The sequence below is a fragment of the Chelonoidis abingdonii genome, chromosome 10 (genome assembly GCF_003597395.2).
Source record: "Chelonoidis abingdonii isolate Lonesome George chromosome 10, CheloAbing_2.0, whole genome shotgun sequence".
Taxonomy (NCBI): Eukaryota; Metazoa; Chordata; order Testudines; family Testudinidae; genus Chelonoidis; species Chelonoidis abingdonii.
In genome coordinates, this window is record NC_133778.1 from 39445651 (window position 1) to 39468050 (window position 22400).

Sequence of the window (22400 nt, forward strand, 5' to 3'; positions counted from 1 at the left end):
CTAACACTGCTCTGTCCAGGATGCTGGTTCTCTTCTGCCAGGCAGGAGCCTGATTTTCCCTAATCAAGCTCCAGTCAGCTAATGGACTTGCTCTGTCCTGCAGCTCTTCTTATATGGACCTGCCTGGCCTTGATTGGCTGCTCCTTGTAGCCCCTTTCCTATTGGCTGCTTTTTGCATAGCCACCCTAGGGCTCTGTTAACCCCTAACAGGCCAGTGTGTGGCAGGCGCCCCATCACAGTAGTATTTAAGTGTTTGCTTTGTAACTATGAAACTGGAAACCCCCATAGTCAGGAAAGAAGCATTACTAACTGTGAAATACTAGTTTACCATAAGAGATGTCATCTCCTGCCCTACAAAGGCCTATAGACACCAGACAAACCACTGGGGAATATCAATGGACAAAAGACTTTGTTGATTGTCCCCTCTTCATGGGTGTGGAGAAAACATGCACAAATACTCATCCCACTGCAGCTTGAACTGTGATGGAAGGGCGTTAAAAACCCTGTCAAGAAGAAATTATCATCAATATGCTGCTTTGAATTCAAAGAGGGCAATATTTCTAAGCATAAGCAAGAGATCCCCAAAGCTGCTTAGCTTGGGTTAGCCCTAACAGACATACAGAGCTCGCACATTACAGCAGCTGCTGTTACGTTTTGGATCCTAAGATGTAACTCATTTGTGGGTGTGTGTATATTTACCTGCTTTAAACTTGTAAAGAACTCGTTTCCTTTTCTTAATTAATAAATATTTAATTAGTTTATTATAGGATTGGCTACAAGCACAGTTTTTGGTATGTGATCTGAGGTGCAATTGACCTGGGGTAAGTGGCTGGTCCTTTGGGACTGGAAATAACCTGAATATTGTAGTGATTTTTCATGTGAGGGACAATCTTTCACAGAGGCAGCCTTGTTTGGATGGCAAGATAGACCAGAGTGCCCAAGGGCACTATCTGTGATTCCATATTAAGGCTGTTATAGTGCTTGAGGAGTTCACACTTGATACTTAGTTGGTGAAATCTAATGATAGAACACACAACGTTCTGAGCCACTCCAGATAGCCTGACATATGCCAATGTGTGTTAGCTCTGAAGAATAATGATGATAATAGTCACTTTTAATTCACAGTTGATACATTTATCACAAACATCCAGCTACTCTGAGACTGTAGATGTGATGTGAGTGGAAGAGAAAAGAATATCACTATGTCAAATGTCAGCACTATTTTTCACCCTTCTTTGGTCATCCACTAATGCCTGCACAGATCAGCAGTTGTGCAGCTGCCTCCATGGATTATTCATGCTACCATAAATGATCCCAGTGAGAGAAAGTGCACAAACAATCACATGGGCACATGGTAAAACACATTCCCCACTCTCATCACAACCTGATCTGTTACTCTGACTGCAGAGGACCTACAGAATGTAAATTCCATGCAGAGTGGGAAACAGTTTTTAGTTTGTGTAATGACCCATCCACTCCCAGTCTTTATTCAAGCCTAACTTAATGGTGTCCAGTTTGCAAATTAATTCCAGTTCTGCAGTTTCTCGTTGGAGTCTGTTTTTGAAGTTTTTTTAATTGAAGAATTGCGATTTTTAGGTCTGTAATTGAGGGTCCAGGGAGGCTGAAGTGTTCTCTGACCAGTTTTTGAATGTTATAATTCTTGACATCTGATTTGTGTCCATTTATTCTTTTGTGTAGAGACTGTCTGGTTTGGCCAAAGTACATGGCAGAGGGGCATTGCTGGCACATGATGTCATATATCACATTGGTAGATGTGCAGGTGAACAAGCCCCTGATGGTGTGGCTGATGTGATTAGGTTCTATGATGGTATCCCTTGAATAGATATGTGGACAGAGCTGGTAAGGGGCTTTGCTGTAAGGATAGGTTCCTGGGTTAGTGTTTTTGTTGTGGGGTGTGTGGTTGCTGGTGAGTATTTGCTTCAGGTTGGGGGGCTGTCTGTAAGCGAGGGCTGGCCTGTCTCCCAAGATCTGTGAGAGTGAGGGATCATCCTTCAGGATATGTTATAGATTCTTGATGACGTGCTGGAGAGGTTTTAGTTGGGGGCTGAAGGTGATGGCTAGTGGTGTTCTGTTACTTTTTTTGTTGGTACCGTCCTATAGTAGGTGACTTCAGGGTACTCTTCTGGCTCTGTCGATTTGTTTCTTCACTTCAGCAGGTGGGTACTGTAGTTTTAAAAATGGTTGATAGAGATCTTGTAGATGTTTGTCTCTGTCTGAGGGACTGGAGCAAATGCGGCTGTATCTTAAAGCTTGGCTGTAGACAATGGATCATGTGATGTGGTCTGGATGAAAGTTGGAGGCATGTAGGTAAGTATAGCGGTCAGTAGGTTTCTGGTATAGGATGGTGTTTATGTGACCATCATTTATTAGCACTGTAGTGTCCAGGAAGTGGATCTCTTGTGTGGACTGGTCCAGGCTGAGATTGATGGTGGGATGGAAATTGTTGAAATCATGGTGGAATTCCTCAAGGGCTTCTTTTCCATGGGTCCAGATGATGAAGATGTCATCAATGTTGCACAAGTAGAGTAGGGGCGTTAGGGGACGAGAGCTGAGGAAGTGTTGTTCTAAATCAGCCATAAAAATGTTGACATACTTGTGGCACCTAGAGCAGTGCTGCTGACTTGAAGGTATATATTGTCCCCAAATATGAAACAGCTGTGCGTGAGGACAAAGTCACAAAGTTCCGCCACCAGGTTTGCCGTGATATTATCGGGGATATTGTTTATTTCTTGATTTATGAATACTTGAAATTTATAAGGTTTCTAGCCTCAAGCTGATTCAGAGGTGTTTTCTCTGGAACCCCAAAAAAGTAGCTAAACAAGCCTCCTTTCAAGCTGTTCAACTCCCAAAGATGGTGATGGGGCTGAATAGGTTTAAATGAGGACAGAATTGATCATTGTGTGTAGAAATGGGAGGACCCCATTGCAGTCCAACACCTAGCAAAGTTCAGTTGAAGTTCACTCCACCAGCCTGCTAATAACATCTGTTTTTATGCAGGAATGAAGATTGGAGTACACACAACAGATGTTAAAGACAGTGAACAAATCGTTTTAAGCAATTACATTTAATTAAGATACTGCATGTTATTTACAGAAAACATACATTACACAATTCCTACACAAAGTGCAGACCAAGTATAAAGACAGAAAAACTGTACTTCAATTACATGCTAAATAAAATAAATAAAAAGCATTTATCTTGGCACAATAGCTATGACATAAACCAATAAATACTCTAGAACAAGATGAATTAACTTTTCTATTTACAGTCTATCTGAAAGTGCAAAACAATTGCTAAAAATTGAAATATTTGTAAATATTTAAGCCCAGAAAGTATGTTTTAATAATCCACAACTAATTGTAGCTGATATTTAAGGTTATCATGTCCAGGAAAATATTGTCTTTGTGCATTTTGTGCTCTTTTGGAACCAGTCTCTTGCTACCTTTATGCTACTGATTTTATGAAGCTCATTGCTTCAAATTGAACTCTTCTAAAATCCTGGTTGGTAGTTTAAGAAAACCTCAAAAGAAGTAAAATTACAAATATTAACCTATTTATCATTCAAAACATGGCAGTTCAGTCTGGCCAGGGTAACTTAAATGGCCAGAGTACGTTACAGTTGTTTGCAAATATGGTTAAGATGTGAAATTATTAATACATGTAGTGTTTAATAAGTAAACATTTTTTTCAATAACTCGCTGAATACCAAACCCTGGAAATATACCATTGGACCTAACTTGGGCCCAAATTCTGCCACTGGTTTCTTACATACATCTCCCATTGAAGTTAATGTGAATTGAACATGGAAAGCTAATGGCAGATTTTGGCCCAAAACTGAATAATAAATCTTAAAATATTGTATTTTTAATTAGAGAGAAGAAACACTGCTACATTCCTTAGAACTATTAGGAGTTTTTGGTGCACATTTCACCGGCTATTCTGGCAATTTTTATCTCTTCTTTTCATTTTTACCATTTACAGGAATTTTGCCTCACCTTAAAATGAATTAACAGTACACAACATGTGCACCTCCACAGTTACAATGTATAAACTCTTCATTAGTCAAACTTCTCTGAGGGCTGGTACATTGTGCGTTACCTAGGATTTTAGAATATGTTTTTGCTTATTTTTGTAGTGGCAATGCAGTAGCAGAATAAGTGGAGTTTGAATGGAGGACCTTGACTGGAAAAAAATAATTTCTTGTAGTCACTTTCAATGTTTATGCTCGACGTGGTTCTAGTCGGTGAGACATCTGTGATAAAGTTCTCTGGTTGTCAATCACATTTAATTGTCGTACGTAGCTCCGTACATCCTGATGGTTCTTATTAGTTAGAGCTGCGTCAGGATCTGAAGAAACAGAAATGATGTAGGATTGGTACACTTGGTCAAACAAAAGCCTGAGTAGAATATATACTCCTCTTTTCAGAAATCTACTGTAAGTAAACACCAGATACTGGTGCAGTAAAAATAAAATGTTTAGAAAACTGTCTTCCATTATTCTCCTCCATTTGAATTCACTCTCCTCAGTGTATTTTATATTTTTATTATCTTGTATTATTTTCCCCATAGAATAACTCTCCTTCCCTGGTGTCCTTGGCTACATTCTCTGAAATTGATGGCCCTTGGGTGAAGTTTTATACCTAGCTTAATAGTCAATAGTAATAATTACACATCTAGTTGGTACAGTTTAACAGGATAGTAATATCTACTGTTGACCTAGGAGAGCTCACACTGGCCCAAAACTGTAAAATTGCTTTAGGTCTCCTTTATGAACCAATGTAATCCTTAATTCATTATTATTTAACATTTGCAAGGGGGTGGTGTTTAGTGGCCAAGCAGCTTCAGACCCATTATGTTAAGCGTTGTAAAAACACATTATAAATGTCAGTCACTGGCTTACAATCTAAAATCTCCCTGGGCCAGATTTGTCAAGATATTTTAGCTCCTGAAGATGGAGATAGGCACCTAGTGGAATTTTCAAACGTGATTACCACCTAACTGATTGATTTCAGCAGGAGTTAGGTGCTCACATGCTTTTGAAAATCCCACTAACTGCTCACATGCCTAAAATCCCACTAACAATAAGTACTATTGTTACTCATGGTAGCTAGATTAAAGTTAGCAAGGGTACCCCTACTCACACTACCATCACATCTTCACTTGCAGTGTAGACAAACCCATAGGCAGAGCCTAAGCTACAACCTGATCAGCTAACACAATTGTAAAGGCATTAAACTATGTCTACATGAGGCATAAGGACTATTTAAATCAAGTTAGTTAACCTGATTTTTAAAAGCAATTTATCTAGATATTCCTTAAGTGACCACACAAGGTGGTAGCCAGGGAGAATCAGGTCTTTTGTGTTTAATTTAATCACTTTTTTTCTCTAGCTATATAATATAATGTAATTGCACTGTATGCATTCCTGCAATATTTATTAAAGTATTGCTATATATTGTTCCATAGACTGGTGACTTCAAAGCTGAGCAACTGCTGCTTCACAGCAATATGCACTAGGTGCTTTACAAATGTTTACTCTTCTTTTAGAAAAGAAGATGATGCAGAATCTACACGGGGTGCAAACTAAAGAGTTTACTGTATTCTCAATGTATGTGCATATGTCCATGGACTTTAACTTAAGATATGTGTGTGTGTTTACATTTAGAAGATAATGAGAGTATATTTTAATTTCTGAATAATTTACATCTGAAGGTCTCAGAGTGCCTAATAAGTCAAAATTAAAAAAGAGATGTCCCAGAGATATGTCCCAAAATTAAAAAAGAGATATGTCCAACCGAGATGCTGGCTGGAACAAAGAAAAAGTTTAGTCAACATGAGATTCTGGAGCTAGGATGGAAAAAAATCTATCCCATTGTAAGTGTTTTCTTTTATTGTGCTATCTGTGAAGAAGGATAAGAGGCTGCTGTGTTAAAAAGAAAATCAGAGACTGAGTGATGCTCTTCAGCAGAGTGAGGCTGAAATTATCCAGTCTGGTTGATCACACCTCTGTCATTGTGCATGACCACGAAGTCATGCACAATAGCCTCAAAATGCATTATCCAGTATGTCTCTATCATCCACAACAAACTCATATTTAACATTCTCATTCCCAATGATAATTCTGACAATGCACATATTGCAATACACTTACTGAAAGATTGGCTTCGACAAAATTTCACTGTCCTTACAGTGTTGGCGATCATACGCTGAAAAGAAAATGTATTTTAAGTGTCCTTCTTGGTGGAAGGTGCAAACAGAAAACAAACATTGTATTTCATCATCACTTGAACTAAGCACAGGTCTGAAGATACTGACACAGTCAATTAAAACATATTCATATGATGTTAAAGATTCAGAATTTTAACTTTGCCCTGACATTTTGGGTCTGATCCTCATTTACATGGGTCCCAAAGTGGACATAAATGTGACTTCCATTTCCTAAGTGGTGTAAGGGGGCCTAAATATAAGTGAGAATCAGTTCCTTTAATATTTAACCTTGCTCCCATCTTCACACGAAACAAAGGGGTTATCCCAAACTCTCTGCACATGAATACTCAAATCTAATTTTAAGGTCACTAGTTCCTAACAGCAAGGACATTCTAGAACACATTTCATTACATTACTGAGCACTTCAAGATATTTCACATTTTGTTATGGATTTGAGGTAAAATGCAGCTCCACTTTGAAAAGTGGCTGTAGAAGTGGCATCTTGGGGATCCATGTTTATTGATTTCCTGATGAAATGTGCTCAGTTTATAATTAAAAAGCTGATTGGTGGAAACCTGGCCCTACTGAAGTCAAGAGGAGTTTTGCCATTGACTTCAGTGGTGCCACAATTTCACCCATGATTTTTCTAACTACCAGTCCTACAGATTCAGCTTGGATTCTTTTCTTTTTCTACAGCTAGAGTTGAGACTTTTGTTGATAATTCACAGGAAGGAACAGAGTCCAGCTCTGTCCCTCCTAGATGTGCTTGCTTTGGAGTGGAAACAAGAGTGAAATGTAGCAAAAAATTATTGCAGTCCCAAAAGTAAGCCACAATGACTCAATAAACATGGGGCGTAGATCTGATAAGGAAGAAGTGCCATTTTACAGTAATGTTTCAGAGTAGACCTGCTGCTCATTAAACAAAAAGTAAGGAAGCTGAAATTTAATTCTACAATCCCAAACTTAGCTCACTGGCTCAATTGTCACCTGATAGATAATGTTCTCCTGGCTGAGCAAAGTATCAGTTAAATTAAAACTTCGGGAGTAAATCTGAATTTACATAGTTGGGGAGTTTGATTTAGGCATGAAAGCTTGTGGTTTAATTTACTTATTTAAATTAAGAAAAAGAAGTAGGAAAAAAGTTTCAAATAGCAAAACTGTTATTGCTACAAGGCATCTGAAGTTTGTTCACATGTGTTCCAACACATTTAACTTGTTAAACCATATTCTAATAGTTATATGTTAACATACTTTCACAGCATATTCTCAACAGGCTGTTTTACACACACTGGAAATTAAAATGATCAAGAAAATTCTAAACCCATACAATGGAATAGCCTATTTCCAGGTAGTGAGTAGTGAGAGAATTGTCTGGTTAAATTTAGATGCCTCACAAAAAAAATCCACAGATTAGGCTTTTATGTAAAAATAAAATAGGTCTTAACCCAACAGCTCAGAGGAAAATAGCAAGCACTACTCCAGAACAGGCTTGTAATTGACATTTTTCATACACATGAATGGAGTAATCTCAGACATTTTAATGCAGCATGTAAATCAGATCATGACTGGCATGACTGTTGATCAGCATGAGAAATCTAATACCCACACAATATGTAACTAGCCTGTGATAGTGTCCAAGAGGTGCCTGAGTGTACATCACAACTTTGCCAGCGTTTTGGGGCATATGGACCAAGGATTATTTTTATACTCTCTAGATAAACAGATGCACAATTAAACAGATAAAGGGCCCTCAAGTAAAAGTAATTTTAATGCTACATTACCTTAGTTCTTTTTACATTTCTCCAAATCATTATTATTACTTGTCTAGTACTACAGGTGTGCATGGCGTTCTCCTTTAGGAGTTTACAATCTAAGGCTCCAATCCTGCAGATTCTCTTGCATGTGCTTAACATTAAGCACATGAGTAATCCAACTGACTTCACTAGGGCTACTCCGATATCTAACGATAAAGACATATCTAAGAGTTGTGCTGGATCAACCCAGAGTGCACAGCGCCTTGTAGGATCAAGCCTGGAAGTCTAACCTAAGCTTGAATATGCTCTGAAAACAGATATGTTACATACTTCTGTGGAAGCCAGGTTGTTTTGGCCAACACATTTACTAATGGTGTTGCTATTTTGATCATACTCTATCAGGAAATACTCCCTTAAAATAAGTACTTCCAGAAGAGGTATCATAGCATTGAACAAGGCTGGCTGACTAATGCCTTGATGCAGCTTCCAGAATTACTTCTTTTAGGGGAGGCACTTCTGAAAGTTCTGTCTTTCAAGATGATGGTTAGTTGCTTGACCTGTATATTGCTGGGTGTTTGTTTGAAACAGGCAGCCTTATCTTTCCATATTTATAAATCTTCAGTGTCTTGGGCTTCAGTTCACAAAATATTTGAACTGAGTCATGAAGTTTGGATCTAGAGCTATATTCAAACTTCTCCAAAGTTTGATTAGTTTTGGATCGAATTTTATGGTTGAGAATCTTACCTTGCGGTAACAGACAAGCATCACTGAAACTTTTTCACCCCATATATTTTCTTTATTTTGGGAATATTCTGTTTATTGGAGTAACATTTGGGATCAGGACAAGTCTATTGTGTGCAGTTCAGAAAGATGAAAGAAATCAGGAGTATGAGCTTCCAAAAGTTCTAACTCTAAGCTTCTCCCTTTAGGGACTATCCAAAATTAGGAAAATGCAAGTTGTGCATTTAGCCTCTTGTTGGGATAGAAGTATCTTCTCTCACTGAACTGTCTGAAGGATTCCATTTTAAGGAGCGGTGTTGCATAGCTCTAAAGATAGTCTCATCCAATCCTTTTAATTTGGAAGGATGCAAGTAGTGATGCAACAGCAAGGCTTTTGGAACTGGGAGTTAACGCAGCAGAATATATTGCTTCAACCCAATGAGATGACCCCAGAAGCACACCATACAGCCTACAAAAAGCCCCATTCACATGACTCTTTGTATGTCCTGTACACCTTTTTGTATTGACGCAAAAGGTGTGAGTTGGACATATCACTGACTCATAAAGAAAAAACAGATTTATTTTACCAGTGCCTTGCAAATGTGGTAGATTCTCTTCTTTTGATCCATTAATAGCAGAGTTTTACTACATGTAGATAAAGGGTTGTATTACTGAGCAAACATTAACACAGAAGTTCAGTTGTTAGCACCTTAAACTTTTCTTCATCTTTGGATTGCCTCAGGTTAATATCTCCAAAAATTAGCTTGTGTTTACTCACTATGCTAAGAAAGCCCATTATTGAAAAGCCATGTAAACCTAAATATGGAGCCATCTGAAATACAACCAACCATGTAGCAACTGCTACTATCAGCATGCTATATATACACAACAATATCGTTTCAAGTTTTATGCTGCCTAGAAGAGTGGCAGCAGGCCAGCACATTATCTGCTAATCCATTCCTAGCGTAGGATTCTAAATGTTATAAATATTCAAATATGTCATAGAAAACTACCAGGGACTTTAGTCACACACTTTCTGCATAATCTTTATGTTCAAAAAATGAAAGAATGTTTACTCTTTTTTTGCATAAGGATCAGAATGTGAAATCCCTTTTGTTCATAACCACAAAACCTGAAAGCCAATATGCACAAATTCTCTAATCCTCATTTCACACCTCAAGGATGAAGAGACTCAATAAAAGAAGAACCAGTGACCAGCTTTGTAGCTTGATGGTACTGTCTTGTGGTCCCATAGGAAGATGGGCCCTAGGTTTCAGAGCCACCTTGCAACTTCTATTCCCTCTGCACGTGCCACTACTGGTAAGCAAAGTGTGCAGAGGCTGCCAAGTAAATTGATCTCTGATCACACTGCCAGATGATTTAAGGAATAGTGTTGACATAAGCTCCAAAGGAAGTGCATCCCCTGCCTTCCCTTATGAAGGCATGATGCTGCAGTGACAACCACATACACTCAGGTTATAGAGGGAATGGGAGGAAAAGGTGGTAAATTATAGCTTTCAAATGAATCGTGAGGGAAAAGATAAAGACCATGTTTGAATTCATTTGGGGACACAAATGCGGTATGGAATATAGCATCTCCACTTGGAGAGCCAGCCCCTGGAGCCATCCATAGAACAACTGTTCTAGAAAAGGGCTTGCCTAAAATATCCCATCTATTTACAAAAACCTGTGAAATTGTTTAAAAATTGACAGGTACAAAAGTAGTTCAACTTGTATGTAATATACTGCTATGTACTGGCTTTGTAGGTTGCATGTTGCCCTCTAGTGGCTATCCCACAGGAAGTAATCAGGAACTACTACTACTAACAGCTATGGGACTTCTCCTTTGCCTCAAAGGGTAGAGGCTTGTTTCTGAAGTTGAGAGATAAACGTGTGTGAGGTGCCTAATTGTTGCATTTGTGGTCTACTACAGTCCTCTTCACTACTGCTTTACCTTTCTGCAGCTCCCAAATTGTATGTTCTCAACCTTGCAACAGCAGAACTTCTACAACTTCGCAAGCTAGTTCCCCCTGCTAATTATGGCTTTGTCTTCACTGCCAAAAAAGATGCATTTTTACTGTACCATAGCTAATGCATGTTATGTAAAAATCCTAGTGGAGATAAGGCACAGCTTTTACTGAAGTGTAGTTAGGTGAGATCAAATCTGGGTAGAGGATACAATATTGGCCTTGTCTAGCTACACTGCACTTTTCTCCACTAGGATTTTCAGTAAAATAGCAAACACATGGTACTGTAGTTACTGTAAAAATAGAACTTTTTGGCAGTGAAGACAAAGCCTATAAGGCACTGGTAATGCTACTGGTATGCTAATAATTCAAACATCTAATTACTGACAAAAATATTGATCATGCCCCCATAAACCCAGGGGCCAACTCCTGCTATCTGCTGCCCCCTCCCAGCTTCCCAGAATGGTATTACAAGAGCACACAAAGAGCAGGCTGTGATTTAGTACCTTAAACTTGTGAGAAAATAATGTATGAAAGAGTTCTCACAAGTTTGTAAAAGTGTCAGTCTTTTTACAAATACAGTTGAAACATTAAACAGAGATGAGAGTGAATAAGAAAGCTGTGTTGGTTGGAAGGATGTCATTTATTATGCTATTTCCTGTCTGGGTGGCCAATCACAAGCAGACAGTTGTTGGTAACCCATCAGCTGTTGGGACTGAAACTCTTTGGTGAGAATTCAGACACAGTGCTGTAGTTACGCCAGAAGCAGAGGAACACCCCTTTTTGGAATTAAACAAGGATTTCAGTAGGGATCATCAAGAGATTTTTATTTGTAAGCAGAACAAGAGTTAAAATCTCATAATCAGGATGGATCAAAAGAAACTATTTTCCAAAGGATGAAGAAATTCAGGACAGATCAATAATTCCTAACCATCAGAAGAAACTAGAGTTAACTATATAGCTAGAAATGACAAATCGCCAGATACAGCTCCTGGAGAAAATCTCCCACTGCTTATTTTCTGGTTTCTATCTAAAACTACATGAAAATAGCAGAATATTGACAATGGTGTTGCTCAGAATTTATACCAGTGTAAATGACAGCAGAATTTAGCCAGTAATATGTGACTGCATGGCCTTGTCTTCACTAGGAAAGAAAGTATTTTTTAGCCTATGTTAGCTAAGACATGGTAACTAACATGTGACCAGGAAGTTGAAGTTGTAACATGAGTTAAAAGACTCAGATAAACAATAGTCTCCCTCCCCCATTTATTTATCTTAACCTGATAACACATGTAAAAACTAAAGACTGCCTTGTCCACACTAGGATTTTACAGTGTTAGCTAGCACATGCTAAAAAAAAATTAAAAAAAAAAAATCACCTTTTTTCCTACTTATTCCCTGTTCATCAGGTGCCTTTTATAGCTTTGCATTAACCTGCTCTATCTCCCATCTATTACAAATCTTTCTGCTTCCTTTCCCAATTTCTTGTCTCCTTCTCTCTCTGTGTCCTCTCTTGTCTTTCTTCATATGTTCTCTCTTCCCCATGCTTTCTCTCTCCCTTCCTAATCTGTCCTTCTTTCCCCCTCAAGATCTTACTACTTTCATTTTCTTACAGTACGTCCACACTGTAATTTCCAGTCTAAGCAGAAATTCCCACACTAACTCAGATTGAGCTAGCATGCTAAAAATGAGTAACTGCAGCCATGTGAGCGGTGGATGGGGCTAACTGCCAGAGTACGTACTTGGGGTCTCCCACGGGAGGCTGAAACATAGGCTACATGCCAGGCCAGTGAACTGAGCTATGTGGGAGAGCTTTGACTGGAGGCTGTATATTGCTTGAGAGAGCTGTGTGTGTGGAAAGAAGCATCAGAAACACTACAGAAGCAGACAGAGAAAGCAGCAAGGAAGCCCCAGAGACATTCAGAGAAGTGCTTGTAAAATGACCCTGAGGGTAGGCCTAAGCTGCAGATGGCAGCATGCTTCCCAGCACAAGTAGATAGACACACACTAGCTCTACTTGAGTGAGTGCACTAAAAGCAACCAGGGCTAGCTGCCTGAGTACAAACCCACCGGGGCCAGCCCCCTGAGGTACTTATGTGGGAAGCTAGCCCAAGCTGCCACTCTGCTACCCCCGACAACACTGCTACTCTTAGCACATTAGCTCAAGCAGAACTAGCATGTGTCTGGCTACCCGCACTGGGAAGCACGCTCCCAGCTGTAGTGTAGACATACCCCAAGAGAGAGCGCTTTTGGGTACAGTGTGGGCTGAAGAAGAGGCTTGGAACTGTGAGCACACAAACTGTTTCCTGTTTGATTCTTACTGTGTTCAGTGGGACAGAACTACTCAAAGAAATGTGTGACTTCATCATCTCTTTCCCCTCCTATTGGAAACAATCCACAAGACCCTAAATATTGGATAACTGCTTGGGTCAAAAGGGATAATGCTGTATAAAACTACCTCTAAAATCTTCTGCTACTATTAATAAAACCAGGTTGTGGAGATACACGTTTGAAAAATTCCTTCTTATGGCTGGCAGACTCTATAAGTCTTGAAAAAAACAATTGTATGAAGTCAGTCGTCTATTTGGAATCGACAACTGTATATTATAGCAATAGGTAGCCAACGTACACATACACACACAAAATCTGAATGCTGTCCTGATTCACTGTTACAATAATTAACACCAGAAATATATATTGTCACGGCAGGTGTTAACGTTATGCACGTTATGAGTCATTAATACATAAGTATTCAGTATGAAACCTTGCATAGCAAGAATTAATTGGATGGCCTGGACCTAGAGATACCATTCAGTAACCACATCCAGATTATCACTAAAGGGATTAAGCACTTTCTGTTGTCAGACTGGGGACTGACCAGAAGCCAACTCCGGGCAAACCCGTCTGAGGTTCCTGTGTATTGCACAACAACTTCAGAAAGGAGCTAGCACTTATGCCCACCTACTTAAACCATGAAGTCCTGATCAAATAGTTCTTTCCCAGAAAGAAAGCTTGGGGCTCAGGCAGAAGAAGGGAACAGAGAGTGCTTATATGCAGTTAGGGTATGTCTTCACTGTAGAACTAACTCAGGTTGCTACCTGGGCATTGCCTCTAAGCCTTCTCCACCCCAGAAAGAACCTCTCACCTGAATGTGGTGGTGATTTTAACCCAGGCTAGTTGGCTTGTCTGGGGCTGTAGGCTAAAATCTGAGTGATGCATTCAGTTGGGTTGATAATCTGCCCACATTGCAGTGAGCACACAGGCTAATCACTCAAATGCTGATAGGCCTTTCCACAATTCCCCCAAGTGCTTGAAAGGCAGACAAGTTCTCCCACAATTCACTGGGAAAGAATCAGAGTGGCTCAGCTTATTGCAGCACAAAGAACCATGGAATATGCTCCCACTAGTCCTAGCAGCACACATGGCTGACTGCAGCAAAGAGGACACAGTAACTTGGGTAGGGCCTTGCACTGTGGTGTCTTACACTGGGGCTAGGCTTGATCATCTGAGTTAACTCTCAGGTGAAGACACACTCTGAGTAACCAATATGGACAATAGCAAACCCCCCACTTCTCAGTAGCAGGCAGATGTTTCTTAGTTGTGATTTCTGCAAAAGGAAGTTGCCTGTGTGCAGTTGTTGCCACTTCTGTTCTAGGTAAACAAAACTTGTTTACAATTGTTAATACATAAATTACACTGGAACATAACCCTGACTTTCCAACAGGAAGGAGAGCTACCACGCCTGGAAATTTGTCCTCAAAGTTTCAACAATGCAACTCAGTTTCAGAAGAAAATGAAGTTTGTGTGCCTATTTTGTATCTAGAAATCTCTTATATAAAACCATCAATTCTCTTTTGCACCACTGTAAATGTCAACATACAACCATAGCTGAGAACATACGGTACGTACCATTTTTTCAAAGTTTACTAGATTGTCAGTGAATGTCTTGTTCCCCTCATGAGTAAACGTCATGTCTGCATAGAAATAAATGCAATAGTCTTATAGATAATTGAATCATGAGATACAAAACAGCACAGCACTGTATCTCTATCTCTTCAGTTACAACAATCGTACCATTTAATTGTTAAAAAGCCTGCTCCTTTCATTAGAGTGCAACTTGGAAAGATTTCTCACCGAGGCTAGTGCAATTGGAATCTGACATTCAGATTTACTGAAAACTCCTTCACCTATCTCCATGTCATGATTTTTTTTTTTAATAGAAAAGAGGATTCCACCTTCCACTGAGATTAAATTTTACTTTCTTTTATTGCCTTTCACTCTTCAAATATCTGACAACTAACTTTCACATGAACAAGGCTGGTAGATTTTCTAGATTACCTTTTATAAGTAAGGGCATGAAGGGAATTATAGGAGGGTCCAGTTTAGCTACAGTAAGCCTGTAGGCCCTATGGTTTCTTGATGGATCCTTAAAAAAAGAAGAGATCAGACAATTATTAGCACTGATTAAAAAGCAGACACTGTATAGCTTCATTTAAAAGCCATGGTGTTTATTAAATGTAATTACTTTGTCTTGCAGCTTTAAAAAGTGCAGCTTTAAAACAAGGACAGCTTTTATTAAATTTAACTGTTTTCCTATCCAATGACAAGATATAAGTGTGATTACAAAAGAGCTTATTTGAACAGAAACATCACATTTTTCCTCCCTCTAATGGATTTGCAGACACCAGAATAAAAAAAAATCCACCTTAGAAAATATATACAATGGGAAAATATATACAATGGGAAAACGTGTTATAAAGCTTTTTGGAGTTTCCCAGATTGACCTTAAGGGGTACATAAATTCTGTCAGAGTAAGTTCCTAAGAGTATAATTTATTAGTCATACATGCTTATTTTAGCAGCACTAAAATGGGATTATAGACTTATTAAATTCAAACAAGGACATATAAAATGTTCTGAATCGAGGAATTCAAATCAGTTACTCAGAAACTGAATTAGGACAGATTGTGCAGAGACTAAAGGATCTATTGTCATTTACCATCAAGCTTTCAAACTCTGCATAGATCTTCTTGAACTTGCTTGGAAGTTTCTGTTAATAAAACAAAAACAGCAGAAAACTGTGTTAAATTCAGTCTGCATTCAGTATAATCATTTAACTGTATATGTTTCTTGTAAACATCCATAAAGCAGGAAAAACTGTTCCTTTTGGAACAATGTGGTAATGTAAAATACAGCACGTCTCCTAGCAACCAGATTATAAATAGAGATGGGACTGAGCTACAAAACCTGGATCCTCATTTGGATCCAGTCCTGAAATTACCCAGTTTGAGATGTTCCGATTCAGATGTTGAACTGGCCCATTACAGTGACATGCTGCAGCCAAGTACTTCGCATTCATATCTGGATCCAAAGTGCAAATGAAAGTTTAATTAAGTGTTCCAATTCAGGCCCATCCTAATGACAGCCTGTTTGACCCAAAGCAATTCACAAAAATACCTTAGGCAGTATTATTTCAGCTGGATTATTCATATAAGTGACTTTTGGAATATTCACAAGTCAGTCAAACCACACCTGGGCATTTCCAGGAGATATTGTTAAGGCAAATGTATCATAAGCTATTGCACAAATCCTTGATTCACCTGGCATCCAAGGGTCAGTGTTCATTTATTTGGATTTAAGTTAATTAATAACTTTTCAGTTCACAATAGACACTGAAAATGTCTATGCCTACAGTGAACAAAGGATATGGTGGAACATTATGAAATAGTTGCTTTCTATCTCATACTAGAAATGTTGAGCAAATTTACTGGAACTGGATACTGGTATGTGACAAAGACAGCTTCAAAGATCACAGTAACTTTAATATTTCAAATTGAAACATGTCAGCTTTCTAATTTGCATTACAAATTTGAATATATTTCTGATCAAATCACATTACAACACTGAGCAGGCATCATAAGCAATAAAGAAATATTTCCTTAAAGTCAATTCTGCAGCGAAGTATTTCCTCTATTTAACAGCCTTGTTACAGGAAGAGAGTACCACAGTAAGGGCCTCATTTCTAATGATGGACATGAACAATTGTGTGCCTATTTTCGATACGCATACAAATTAGGTATTAGTGAATGAAGTAGCCATATGCACCTGCAACTACCAGATTTGTGTGTGCAACTGACATACCTGCATATGAACATTAGTAAAAAACAGGTCCTAAATATTTATTTAATGATGTTCACTGTATAGATCCTGAAAAAACCCAGCAAAGATACTCTTAGATTATGCTTTGATAACCTAACTGCTCTGCTGAACAAAAGGATGTGAAAACATTTCTCTGAATACAGTATCATACCTCTTTCACTTACAAATTATCGCTTCCCTCTTCCAGCTCAATCCCCATATCTATTGTAAATTCCAGCTTGTTGTACACAGTAAATAAATTAAATTCCACCTCTTGTCTGCCTAGAACTCCTGCCCTCTGTTAAACCCCCAATCTTAGCAGCTAGAAATAAAGGGCCATTTGTTTAGAAATTAGCCTTCAAATTCATGCCTTCAATGTTAATTGTGAGAAGGTTTATGCTGGTATTTAGAAAAATCAATATAGGCTTCTCTGGCTGCAAACTGCAGGTGTACATTTAGATTTCAGTTTGAGGTCTTTTTGTAAACTGCTGCCTTCTGATGGTACCTTGAATCCCCATTTTCAGGCCCGATTTTAGAAACGTGTTAAATGCAATAGGTCATATTTTGGTTTCAATTACACCAGTAACACATCACTGACATATCACAGCAACCTGGCCAAACATTTTTCAATTTTTCATGAAAAGATGTTCACAGAAATATCCAAAAAATGTGCATTTTCTGTTTTTAACCAGCATATATAGGTCAACATTTTTATAAAAATGGAAATTTTGATGAAAATATGTTTTGCTAAAAATTTTCATGAAAAATCTTTCAGAATTTTTGGAGCAGGGCTACACTGGGGTAAAGGAGAATTTGGCCCATGAAATGTAATTTCACCTGGCTTCCCCCAATGATTTTGACTCCCCCCTCACCTCCTTTTTTGTAAAATAAAACACAATACAGCAGCTCAGTATTGTGCTACACAAATGCTCATTAATGGTGTGGGACGTCTCCAAGTTTGGGCCTACAGTAGTAACCTCCCCTCTCAGGAGCTGAATTACTGTCTTGAAGAACGGCATGCCTCCCTCTCAACCCTAATTCTAGAAATAACATGGATGGATGTTGTTGCTTACTAAAAGAAGAAATGCAACCAAAGGTCTCGGAACTAGATTGTAGCTATCACTTACCTCCCATGTTAGTGAAAGGCGGCTCACAGCAACATTACTCAGTCCCATGATAATAGCGAAAAAGGAATTAAGATTTTTGTATTCCTTACAGCTGAAATACAAGAGGTCCAGACTTTTAATTTTATACATATAATCAGAGAGAAGTAAAACTGAGGTCCTGAAGAGAGTGGAATAGAAGCCTTTGGTTTGAGTTTGATTACATTCTGGCAAACCTTACCAGTGGGTTTGAAACACATCATTTTGCGATCCTTCTCCCCTTGAGTTTTGTGAGAACCTCAAACTCAAAGCATAATGACAAGCTTGGTAAACCCAGTATAATTGTATCTATACTGATCAAATTCACTTGGAAGCTTGTCTCCTCTCATGCCTCAAAACTGGCCACCAGTTTTCCTCTTATCTGATGTCATGTTTGGCATATGGAAATCCATGACCTTTTAATGCCTTTCCCTCCTACCAGTGCACTATGGGGCATCTCTTGACATAAGACTAAGTTAAGGCCCAAGGAATGCTAAAAAACAGTAGAAGAAGCATGGTTTACACTCCCATTGCTGCAGAACCTGGCGGGCTGGCAGGTTGTCTACACCCCAGAAGAGTCTTACTCCAGATTCAAGAGGCAGATGCCCAGAGATGGCTGTGTTTCAGTGCTTCTTCATTAGTGCTCAGGAGAGACTGAAGGATATAACTGCATGTTACAGAATATCTGATATGCCACATCTTTGCAAATTATTTGCTGTGTTTGTTACTATCATTGCCCAAAGTAGAAATTTTTAGGCCTATGCTTCTTTTGCAAAGGTTGGGTGGCAAGATATTAAGGAAACTATAAAAGCAAGAGATTCAAACTGATTCTCAAATATAATTCTCTACTTCAGCACTACTTACAGAAGTTCAATCTTTAATATTTTACCCTCTCAGATAGCTCATCTTGTATGGCTGATCTTTACCTTAAACTCAGCATGACCAAGAGTGAGCTCGTAGTCACTCCTCCAAAAACTCTCTCTCCTCCCTATACTATACCAGTGAACACTGTTACCATAATCCTGTCACCCAGGTTTGTAGCCTTGGGGATTAACTTGGCTCTGTTTCTCCTCACGTCCAAGCCATAGCCACATCCTGTAGCTTTTCCTTCACAACCTTTCAAAAAAACACACCTTTTTCTTTTTTTTCCCCCGATGGTCAAATCGTTTGTTCACAACCTAATCGTCTACTGACTACTGTGACCCGTTCTGCTTGTGGGTCTTCTTGTTAACAATCTTACTACCCTCCAACCTTCTAAAGTTGCTGCCAAAATTATTTCCCTCACATGTTGCTTTGATGATGGTAACACGTCTTTACTTGTTCTGGGAGACACCAAGCATAAATCTGGGTTCTGTAGAAATAATAACTATTAAAATACTAGTGTTCAAGCATAGTATGGGCTTATTTAAGGAAGCTGCAACTTGCAATTTACAACTACCCTTTGTCTGAAATAAGGGAATGTTTTGTGGGTTTGCATATGGAGAGAGATTTTTAATGACTGTGTGTGAACTAGTGTGTATCGAGATGAGAGAGAGCAGGCATAGAAGAGTGAGTGAATATCTTTTATTCACTCACTCTTCTATGGTTCTTTTAAATAATGTGTATGTAGAGACGCCGAGTTTGTGAACCTGGTGAGCTGCGCACTTTTACCCAGCAAGTGGCAGGGGCAACCATTGCACAGTAAGCTGAAAGTACACCAGGCTCAGCACAATGAGGCCGCATCTGGTTATGCAGCTTCCCCTAGGGACGTGAGCACTAATAAGGGTGCATTTCGGGGCAGAGGGAGCATGCCTATTGGAAAAGCGGGGACCTCTCAGTCACAGTATGGAAACAAGGTGCTCAGCAGCCATTATCTCTGAATATCAGTACACCAGGAAAGCTGCAGAGCCACACAATTTCACCACCAGCTACCCTGGAAGAGTAACAGTACTGTACTGAACTGAGTGCCCTCCATAATGAATCTAGTGCACCTTCCTCCGCTCTCAGGAAGGATTATACTCTCATTCAGTTACTGGTTTATCAAGGCTCTTCATGTGCAAATTTAGACAGGGATATTACTTCAAGGCCGGGGTCTACTTTTTTTTAACCCAATCCCTTTGCTCTTTTTGTTCTAACTCTTCAGCATATTGTATTTGTTTCAGTATGTTCTGTAGCACCTGTTACCATGGCAGCAATTTATATGGTAAGAAAGAGCCCCATAATTTTTAAAGTTATCTTGTAGCCACTGAAAATAAATCTGCCAGTTCAGTTTTTATTTAGGAAAATCTTGTGCTTCAGCACTCCCTGCCTTTAAGAGACACAGAGGTCTCAGCAGAGCAGGTCACGTTTAGCCATTTATTTTTAGAATTGTAGTGAGACCAGAAACATGGAAGTAAACAGGTCATTAAGCTGATTTAAACAGCACAAGTAAACCCTGTGACACTGGGAAATCTAATGGGTCTGGGGAACATTATGATTGATTATTTTCCCTGTTTTTCATTCAGGTGAAGTTTAACTGTTATTTTGAAGATGCTTGATTTTAAAGACTTATTAAATTTACCTTAATATCTTCATTTACTTGCATTTATGCATTTTCCCATTTCACACTACTGGTTTGAGGAATAAACCTTATTCATTTGTGTGTATGTATCCTACTGCCCTCTACTGGACAGAATATGTCAAATCTGCTTTCTGGTTTACAATTTCCCTATAAAGAACCAGATAACGGAATGGCTGTTTTTGGAGACTACTGGAGAGGAGTATGTTCTATTTACCTTACTATGAGTCTGATCCTGTGAGGTGCTGAGTGCATCTTATAGGTGTTGGGTGCCTTAAACTTCCACTACCTTTAGTGAACGTTGAGAGCACTCAGCAATTTCCAGAAGGAACTCAGTACCTCGCAATATCAGGCCCTCTATGCAGCAGAATTGGTAATGCTAGTGCTTGTGTAGTATTTGTATGTGGGCATGGGCTTGGGATATGAAAAATTATGATTTCTGGAGCAGAATTCAGAGTTTATTTTATGACAATCCTTTCCTCCCTCACTCCCCTATGACACTTTTAAAAGTGGGGGATTTGTTTTCTAAAATGCAAAAAAAAATAAAAATAAAAATAAACGTTTTAAGTGTAAATTACTTATTTGTATTATAATAGTACCCAGTGGCCCAGTCAAGATCTGGGTCCATCATCCAAGGCATTGTGCAAACACATAGAAAGACGCAGTTCTTCCCTTGAAGAGTTTAGAAGCAACAGGTGGGTGTAACAAACAATAGCAGGGATTGGGAGGAGGGAAGAAGAGAGTAACAGTGCTAGGAACTCTGGTTACATAGACTAGATGTGGCTCTGCTCCCTCTGAAGTCAACAGAGCATTCCTACTGAATTCAGTGGTGAGGAATCAAGCCCTAAAAGCACAAATTGAAAGTTCCAGGTAATTTTAAATTTATTTTCAATTATGAGATATTAACAAACAAGTAAGAGATCAGCAATGCCTATTTTTGGGGTCAATTGTCTGTTTTTACTCACAAACTTATCTATTTTCACTGAGCCATACTTTTTGGGAGGCAAAACTAGGATAATTTGCAATTTTCCAGCAAAATGTGCAAATGCTTAGTTTTTGTAATGAGTCACCCAAAATGTATCACTCAGCTGGAGTATTACAGAATGTTATAATAAGCTTTTATTGCAAAGGACTGTTGTTTCCCCATGTGTCCTGCTGCTATCCATCTTTAAGCTTGGTAGCTGGAAAGAGAGAGACAATAACATTTTGGGTGTCTGAAAAAATACCAGAGTGAGGCTAACAGGAGCCGCTCCACACTTTCACCCTGCTCCTCTCCTGCTCTACTTTCACTCTGCTTGAGAGACTTCTACCCCAGAAGAATGTAAATGACCTCCTGCATGTAATATAAGTGGATTGGTCCCACTGAACTCAATAAATTACTCATGTAGGTGGTTGCAAGACTGGGCTCTAAGAATGCTGGGAGCAAGGGTAAATAGAGGAGATGAACAGAAAAGGGGAAGACAAACAGTAACAGGGAACAATCCTACATTAGCAGGGATGGGCAAGATTAAGTAGGGTTTTTCAGCTCGGTTTGATTCTCTGTAAAAATTACAAACAACAAATATATTAAAAACTTGACATGTATTTCAGCCTTTGCCTGTATATACTAGTGTATACTCACTGGGCTGCTATCTTAATGAATTTCTTTAACAGCTGAACACGCTTGCTGAGTTGGGAGCAAAGACAAATCTCTGTGACCACCCAGAACTGGATTTCATTAAATCTTCTCAAAAACAAGTCCAAATTTGCTGTGGTCTTTTTAAAATTGTGCCTTCCAAATGTGTGGTAAATCAGCTCCAGCTAGGAGAGAAAAAAAAGAGCTGGTTTTCAGATGTTTCTTTTTGGGGGTGGTTGAGAGGAGTTAGAAATCACTATTAGGTTTCTAAATTATCCAAGCTTGAAACTTGCTGTGCAGT

The 22400-nt window shown here is 38.9% G+C and overlaps 1 protein-coding gene across 3 annotated transcripts in view; it reads right to left on the bottom strand.

Annotated features, from left to right (window-relative positions):
• Nucleotides 1–3133: 3133 nt before the first annotated feature.
• Nucleotides 3134–22400, bottom strand: part of RAPGEF4 (Rap guanine nucleotide exchange factor 4) — a 221493-nt gene continuing 202226 nt past the window's right edge. For all 3 annotated transcript variants that reach the window (XM_075070110.1, XM_032784584.1, XM_032784586.1), the window contains 7 exons: nucleotides 22106–22284; nucleotides 17934–18024; nucleotides 15668–15718; nucleotides 15008–15095; nucleotides 14579–14643; nucleotides 6173–6227; nucleotides 3134–4368 (listed from right to left, as the gene is read on the bottom strand). In XM_075070110.1, the coding sequence (XP_074926211.1) occupies nucleotides 4241–4368; nucleotides 6173–6227; nucleotides 14579–14643; nucleotides 15008–15095; nucleotides 15668–15718; nucleotides 17934–18024; nucleotides 22106–22284 (657 nt within the window). In that variant the 3' untranslated portion in view covers nucleotides 3134–4240. The remainder of the gene's footprint in view (nucleotides 4369–6172; nucleotides 6228–14578; nucleotides 14644–15007; nucleotides 15096–15667; nucleotides 15719–17933; nucleotides 18025–22105; nucleotides 22285–22400) is intronic.